Source organism: Sorghum bicolor, chromosome 5, assembly GCF_000003195.3.
Source record: "Sorghum bicolor cultivar BTx623 chromosome 5, Sorghum_bicolor_NCBIv3, whole genome shotgun sequence".
Lineage (NCBI taxonomy): Eukaryota > Viridiplantae > Streptophyta > Magnoliopsida > Poales > Poaceae > Sorghum > Sorghum bicolor.
In genome coordinates, this window is record NC_012874.2 from 70,914,093 (window position 1) to 70,922,682 (window position 8,590).

General features: G+C 47.2%; 1 protein-coding gene across 1 annotated transcript; it reads right to left on the reverse strand.

Annotated features, from left to right (window-relative positions):
- On the reverse strand, nucleotides 488-4,101 carry LOC8076336 (phospholipase D alpha 2). The gene is made up of 3 exons (XM_002451254.2): nucleotides 3,905-4,101; nucleotides 1,340-3,314; nucleotides 488-1,189 (listed from the first exon to the last, which is right to left on the reverse strand). The coding sequence occupies exons 1-3, from the start codon at nucleotides 3,986-3,988 to the stop codon at nucleotides 732-734; spliced, it is 2,517 nt and encodes an 838-aa protein (XP_002451299.1). The 5' UTR covers nucleotides 3,989-4,101; the 3' UTR covers nucleotides 488-731.

Below are 8,590 nucleotides of genomic sequence, written 5' to 3' on the forward strand. Positions count from 1 at the left end.
CCTCAGTCTCAGTCCATGCCATTGTGACCTTATGTTCTCCGGTATTCCTGAGCATACCCAACAATTTTGGGAAAAATTTTAGGGCTCATTTGCATCAACTATTCCACTAGTGGATTGGTGGGGATTAAGGGGGACTTTGTAGAGGCATATTCATCTATAATATATATAGTTATAAAGGTCTTAAATTACTATTATTTGCTTTTTTTTGGCTCTAATTCACATAAAAAACAAAGCAAGAGCAATCCAGATGTTTTGATTGTATTGCTTGAACTCTTTCTCTTAATTAATTTTCTCTTAATCCAGATGTTCTGTCAAAAAAAAACAAAGCAGGCCATACAGCACACCCGACCGGATAGCCCAATGGCCCATCTGGCCTTTTCCACTCCCCAAACCATATCCTCTCAGTCAAAAAAAAAAAAACTCCCCATCTGCTAACCCAATGGCCCATCTGGCCAGCACGATCTAGCTGCACAATTTGGCGAGCCACTTATTTTTTTTTTACTGAGACAAGATGATACATATATTAATAATATATTTGTTAATCCAATGGATCCAAACACTAACCACATATCCACATCATTCAAATACTCGTAAACAGGAAAGTAGTAGCTCAGAAATACGTCATACATACTGCCTTAGAATACATTTTGCGCACCAAATGTGGAATGCTATACTAAACTGTTTATTGGATAGTGTATGCTTGCCCCTGCATGCTTTTTTTTTTTGGTTTTTTATGTAGTAAAGACATAATCTGTGAATGCACTGCCAAGCTGAACCCGCAGGGGTACCGTGCCGAGCACTGGAGCCTCTGTGTCTGGGAAAAATTTCACCCCTTCACGCTCTGTCACCGTGCCTTCACTGGTTACATCAATGGGGTAACTGAGCAGGTGCCCATGGAGGTTATCCTCCAGGTTATCGCTGGTGTACATCTTCCAGAACTCCTCAGCCCTCTTGTTCACCTTCCGAACACACTTGAGGCTACCAGGGTCCTTGAAATCCTCCTGCAGCTCACCAAGGTGCTCGTACCACAGCGACATCCGGAGGCCATGGACCTGTCCTCTGGCAACATCACCATTGGTGTTGAGGTGGGACGGCTGGTACGCACCCATGGCGATTTCAGAGTCCCTTGCTCCGTCCATGGACCGCTGGTTGATGTTGGCCGATCCGATAATGATGTATTCGTCGTCCACTGTCACAAAAAACAGTTAGATTACTTGTTATGTATACTAAATGTTATTAGAAGAATTACAACTTAGACCACATGACGATTCATCCAATGGCATAGTATGTATGTAGTAAACTGAAAGAAGATATGGTGAATATATGTGATTTGGCGTACCGATCATTAGTTTGGAGTGGACATAGATCATAGAGCGGCGCGCCTTCTGGGCCCGATCGTAGTCGGTCCCAGGTGTCGGGTGACGTTTAGGTTCATATTCATCCGGTACCTTCACCTCCCTGTTACCCAAGCAGAAGAAGGAGAGGTAATCCTTTGGGTTTGCATCGATGTTCTTCGCCTTGAGAGCTCTAGAAACGTCAGTGTACATCATCTCCATGGTCCTACTCTGCCAACTCAGCATAGCCTGAATGTTCCAAGCCGTTGGAACGCCTTCCGGCCACATTGGAACAACAATATACACCACAAAGGGTTCGCCGGCTTCGATCTTGCTGACAATCTTCAGTGACAGCTCTCTGGGCACCAGCTGCAGCGCGCCGATGTCCTCCGGCTTTATGCCGTCAGGTTTCCATCCGAAGGAGCTGCCAAGAAAGTACTGGTTCTCGATGTAGATGAACCGCTTGGCACGACGAATTGCGTGGATGTAGGCATCCTGGATGCTCCTGTCAATGACATGGTTTTTCCCACTGATCAGCCCTGACTGAGCTGCCTCCTGTGGGGTTTTGGGAAACCCAGAGCATGCGCTGCCATCAATGGACCTGAACACTTGCACATTCCACGCCTCCGGGTCACCGCCGGCGACCGCCGCCGCCGACTGCGGCGCGATCACATTCTCCATACCTTTCAGGTCGACGAGGAGGTCACCTTTGTTCTTCCACGGCCAGAGCACGTTGTGCAGGATGTCGTCCTTGCCGCCTTGCTTCCTCCACCGCTGCTCGAAGTTGTGCAGCACGTCCCATGCCGCTGGGCCTTCGATCTTGCAGTGGATGTCGTGCCATGGCTCCCTCGGCCCGCCATTGTCGATGGACGCGCCGGCGATGTTGTTCTGGTAGAAATCGTTGGAGTGCGCCGTGTTGAGCGTGCTGAACAGGGAGTGGGACTGCGTGTCGTAGCGGCCGTTGGTGAGGTCGATGCCGCCGACGAAGCTGACGACGCGGCGGAGGCCGCCGGAACCCTCGTCGGCGTCCACGATGACGGTCTTCTGGTGGTGGCTGAGCGCCACCGTCTTCCTGAACTGGACGGGGTACTCGCTGTCGTCGAGGTTACGAGGGCAGGGCACGCAGTGCACGCCACTGCCTCTGAAGTAGCTGAACGTGTTGGCATCGTTGGTGCCGAGCTGGCTGGGAAGGATGCCAATGTTGAGGAGCGAGGTCGGGTCGTCCCACACCAGCATGAGCACGCGCACGCCCTCTTTGGCCTTGCGCTTGAGGAGCTCGCCGACGGTGGTGCCGCCGCCGGGGTGCTTCCGGTTCCCGTCACGCACCAGCGTGGTCTCGGCGTACACCGACCAGCCGGTGACGTACACGAAGTGTCGCGCGCCGTCGATGGCGTCGTAGACGTCCTCCCAGCACCGGCGCGGCTCGTACGACGCCGCGCCGCCGGCGAGCTTGATGTCCGGCCTGAACGTGTCCAGCACGTGCGCGTCCTGGTACAGCGTCACCCTGCACCCCTGCCGCTGCTTGAAGAAGGTCCTCGGCACGCCGGCGTACTTCTTGCCGTCGATGCCGCTGCCGAAGCTGGGGTCTCCGGCCACGTCGGTGAACCGTGCTCGCACGTGGATCTTCGGCCCGTGCGGGAGTGGTTTCTTCTCGTCGTCGAGGATGTCTAGCCACCTGTCGACGATGTTGTCCTCCTGGTCGTTGGGGGTCGGAGATAGAAGGTCCTGGACGGGGAGGTAGGCGCGGCCGACGAGCACGGCGTCGATGGGCAGGCGGAGCTTGATGGAGAAGACGACGTGGGTGGTGTAGTGCGCGCAGTAGATGTGGAAGGACTCGTTCCAGCGTGGGTTGTCGGGGTTGCTGTCGTCGATGCGGGTGCGGCCCACGCGAGCGTTGTTCAAGTCGATGGTTGCGTACATCTGTACTGGCAGACCAGTAGTGGGCCGGCCCTCCATTTGTGGAATCAGCCCTTGGAGAAACTGCACTCACAGCAAATACATTAGGATTCCAATACATTATACCAGATCCCATTAGAGTGAGAGTGGTGATGAGCATTGAGCAAATCACTTCAACTGTCAAACAAGTGTCTTTCTCAATGCCAAAAAAAAGAAGTCAAACAAAGAGTCATCATCAAATACTACTGCACAAAGTATTGTATAAGTCAATACAAATAATATCCGTTATATACATTTTGGTATATGCAATGCAAGCTAACATATATATTTTCTTCTTTGTTTTTAGTGTGGTCTCTTGACTCCCTATAATACTAAAGTGCTTTGTTAAACGCATGTGTAACAATGCATGGATACTTTTTAATAGTATATACAGTATTTCCTTTATCCCACAGAAAGTGTCATTCTCACTTTCCGAGAAGTCAAATATTTTTAACTTACCAAATATATATTTAAAACATATTAATGGGCAAGTGATTCATTTTGCTAAATAAAGGAATTATTACAGCTTCTAGATAAGATGTGGTAGGAGTAATTAACAAAGTGATATTCTTGCAAAGGACGTGCGTATGCACACGCCTGGCTGTACTGGCATCAGGGATTTATATGGAGCTCACCTTGGTAACTTGGTTGCTGTTGTTGAATTTGGCCTCGAAGATGGTAGCATCCAGGGTTCCATGCAGCAGCGGCATGGCAGCCATTGCTAGCAAAAGCTCCTCCTGGTACTTCCACGACAGATCAAGATCAGCTGAGGAACAAATATAATGTAGTGAGCACTGCTACTACTGAAGCTACTTGTGGTGTGCTCGGTAGCAGTGATGGCTTGCCAATTTATAGCATCATGTCACCTGTTGTCTGTTGATGCTTCAGAGGAAGCTGCGGGCATGCCTTCTTCACATGCATACACTTGCAGTCAGCGAGCAATATCTTCACATGTTTCTCGTCTGGAAAGCCATGTAGCAAAACGATCGAGATAAGAGAGTTGACATGGATCTAGCTAGTGGTCTGGACGCGCTAAACACATGTGGATGTACTTGTCATCATAGATAAATGAGCCAGAATTAATTAAACAGCATGTGAAAGGGACCTACTTGGCATTATTGAGATTGATGCTCTTCCTCTGAATTGCAACTGCCATTCAAGTTTTAAAAAGTGACAAGTTGTGGGGAGACTCCAATGGAAGTGTCGGGCAAGGAGATCTTGATCCATCAACAATAGTACTAATTAATAGGCAATTAGCAAAGACAGTCTGGTCCTTGGCCGATATAATTTTGGCGTCAGATAGATTTTACCCGCGCCCTACTGATGTTGGGGATTGATGTTTGTGTCTACAAGTTAAGAAAATCACCAATTTCGCACAGTGCAGACAGCTCTAGTTGCATATACATGTTTGTGTCTAATATAAAACAGTTGCAATGATTTTCTTTTCCTGTCCCCAAACAATCAGCCAAGTACTATGTAATGGCCCCAAACAAATCAGCAGTTTCTTTTCCTGTCCAATCATCATGCAATTTGGAGAGCATATGGAAAATTGTTATTGGCATTCCCATGCATGGATCTGTCTGCAGCTGCAGCTCTAGAGATTGCTGCCAAGCAATTGAGAATAGTTGCCTATTCCAATCTATCAAGAGATATTCCAATGGGCCAAGGCTACGCAAGTTGCTTTATTTTTTTTAATTGCAGGTGAAAAATGGTCTGGATGGAATGAAAGGCTTTTAGATCAGGAGCAGCACATGGGTCACATGCATAGATGACAAGATGGGCCGAGCTAAATGGTTAGCATGAGGTTTATAATTTTGGCCAGACACTAAAAGCACCCCAGCACAAACCCTATAAGTGCCCTCGTTGGCGTGGCTTGAGTCGTAGTGCCCAGGATGGGCCTTTCTAGCGGCGCATTGGGTGGCACAATCACGATGCCGCAATTTCTAGGAACCGCAGTGGCAGCTGTAGCATGCATGAGACTAGGCCGGCAACTTCCTGGGTACGTCACGATGGGCTCACTAAGGGCTTATTCATTTCTGAGCTGGAATAGCCTAAAACTATTTGGTGACCAAAACCATTTTATATTTTGTACTAAACAGGCCCTAAATGTTACGTGCCATTCCAAGCTAGGAACCGAACGTACGGGCCCTAATGCTGAAACAGCTGAGGCGATTGCTTGTAGAGTTGTAGGGAAGGTTTAGCTTTGAGGTCCTTTCATTTGGCTTCCGACAACGTCAATCTTCTACAACTAAAGAGCACCCACAAAGAATCGTCCAACTGCACACCCAAAAGTTTTTGGTAAAAAAAACTGATAGTAAAAGAAACGGAAAAACAATCGTGAAAAAAGCAAAAAAAAACAACAACTAGCTAAAACGGAATGGAAAAAACGATCGGAAAAAGAATGCATGTGGTCGAGGTGTAAGGTTCAAGTATTTATCTTGTGTCATAAGAAGTGTTGGAGGCGTAGGATTGTGTTCATATGGCCAATAAGTTGTAAAAGAGATAAAGGCTAGGGCACTTGATTTCCTTTTTTAGACTTTGCTCATGCATGAGAGTACAAAATCTAATGTTGATGCTCACAACTTAGTCAGAAGCATGTTTTTTTCTTTTGAGACAGACAGGCATCTTTAGCTGTTAGAACCGTCTGTTGCGTTCGTAACTCACACGATCAACTCCATGAATAAAGAGTAGAGAGGGCCGTCCAATAACATCCCAATACCCTCTCGCTAGGGCAGCACAGGAGTAGCTGAAACCACGCCCCGCGCTCACCAATCCCATGCCCATACGATCGAACCACACCCAGCACCCATCCCATGCTCGCTTGGTGGAACAGCGATCCTACACACACCTGCCCTGCCTGCGGAGGCTTCTGCTGACCTCAGGCATCAGCACACTAGCCATGGCGGGGCCCTCAGCAGTAGTAATCTACTTTTGAAACAATCAGATGAAACAATTGCAACAAAAATCTGCGACAGATGAAACACTTGAAACTTGCGCTTCCAACATGCATGTGAAGTCAGTGCAACATATACAATAACTCTGGGCATATTACCCGCTACCCGAACCCGAAATACCCAGATCCGAACTACCCGAACCCGCACTACCCGATATCTTGTTCGGATAGCAAATTCTGTTACCCGAATTTATATTGGGTAATTCGGGTAACTATGACCGGTACCCGAACTACCCATAATTCTACGTTGCCGTAGTCAAAGCTAAGCCACCTCCGGCTCCTTGGCTTCAGGCTCCTCATTAACTCATCTCGTAACTCGCCGTCGTCTCCCTGACTCTTGAGTCCCCGACGTCTTCCCGTCTCCCCGAGACCCCGACTCCCCATCTGCCGTCTCCTTCAAAACCGAGCCATGACCCGCTACCGGCCACACTCCCCTCGTCCTCCGTCTCACCTCACTGCGCGCCGACGCCGCGAGTCGGCGACTCGGCCTTCGGAGCTCGACGCCACTGCCGTCGACCCCCCGTCAGGCCACCTCCCGGCGCCGTGCGTCACCACGCAGGAGAGGGAATCCAGCGCCAGGCGACCTGAAGATTGATGGACGACTGCAATGTAAGTATTCCTATTCCCTAACCCTAACACCTGTGTCCCTATTTTTCTTAGTATTTGATCCGTAAATCATTGAATCAGTGGTCTGTAGGTTGCTGTATCTCTAGAAATTGCAATGTGCCAATGTATATGGAGTTTAGATGTAGTATACCTGAGTGAATCTTACTGTTTATTATTTGATCTGTGATTTTTTATATATGCTGATTTTTTATATGGTCAATTATTAGTGGCACTACTACAGAATGAGGCATTGGTCGATGCCCAAAATGGCCAAAAACCTCGGCCTTTTTGCGGCCCGGGGTTAAAGGCCCCTTTAACACCGGTTCGTAACACGAACCGGTGCTAAAGGGTCCTGCCCAACGGCTACTGACAGGTGCTGTCGGGGCAGAGACCTTTAGCACCGGTCCGTGTTACAAACTGGTGCTAAAGTGTCCCCTTTAGCACCGGCCAGCGCCACGGGCCAAAGCAAAGCCTTTAGCACCGGTTTTTGCCCTGAACCGGTGCTAAAGGTCCGGTTTATAGGCCAGATCCCTCCTCCTCTCTGCCCATTTGAAACCGAGAGCACCATTCACCATTGTTGTTCTTGGAGCTTGTTCTTCCTTGTTCTTCATCTCCGACGCCTATCGTTGATCTTCTTCGACTCCGTCATCGTTTCTTCGTGTTTGGAGGTGACTAACTTTTGTCTCTCTTGTCTTTTTCATATTGTTTTTGGCTTGTGATGTTTCCTTTATTTTTAGCTCAAATCCACATGTTCTTGCTTATTTCATGATTGACCTAGTATTAATGTAGTTTGCAAGAATGAATTATAGTATCTTTTTATGATCTTAGAAAGTAGGATAATTCAAATTAATTGGTTTGTTATTATAATTTAGAAGATTTGTTGAAGTAGCTAGACAAATAAAGGATATTATTAGGTTCTTCTTTAATCATACATGTTTACTAGTAAATGTGGAATTTATAATTGTTTAAAAATTGAGTATGGATAGTAGATGGCAACCGTGACCGGGTCTTCGGTCTCTCAACGGGTTCAAAAGCGATACCGGCCGGAACTCCCTCTCATTACTTGTGGCAAGTGTGGCCAGAAGATTGTGATGGAGTACAAAGTGTCGAAAGAGGGAGTAAACAAGGGTCGTATATTCTACAAGTGTCCGGATCGTAATGTGAGTTATTTCCAGACATTTGCTTATATATGTGCATATTTTTTTAAATGATATTAATTAAATTTTTGATTATCTCTGTTAATTTTAGTGGGACGGTACCGGCGGATGTATAGGTTGGTACTAGGAGGAAGAAATATTTGGTGAGGAAAAAGGTCAATTGGTTTGGGCAGCAATCAATACTTGTCTGACAGAGCTTTTTGAAGAATACAAGAACATGTATGCTCCAAGTGAACAAACTACTCAAGTAGTTGATGCTGAAAAATCTAAGAAAGCAACAGGAGGAATGCTTAAAGAAAAAATTGCCAAGAAGATGAAATTAAACAATAGTTCTATCAGCACCCAAAAAACTGAACTTGAGAAATATCTTGCTGAAGAAACAGAAGACCCAGAAACGAAATTGGATATTCTTGCTTGGTGGAAAGTCAATTCAAATAGGTTTCCAGTTTTGGGTCACATGGCTCGTGATGTGCTTGCTATACCCATCACAACAGTAGCGTCTGAGTCTGCTTTTAGCACAGGTGGACGTATTTTGGATGACTTCTGTACCTCTCTTACTCCATTCATGTTAGAGGCTGTAGTATGCACGCAGGATTGGCTTCGAA

Coding starts and splice junctions, on each gene's coding strand:
- LOC8076336 (XM_002451254.2), bottom strand. CDS start 3,988: ATGGCTGCCATGCCGCTGCTGCATGGAACCCTGGATGCTACCATCTTC. Junction 3,315..3,904: donor ACAGCAACCAAGTTACCAAG/GTGAGCTCCATA, acceptor CTGTGAGTGCAG/TTTCTCCAAGGGCTGATTCC. Junction 1,190..1,339: donor CCACTCCAAACTAATGATCG/GTACGCCAAATC, acceptor TTTTTGTGACAG/TGGACGACGAATACATCATT.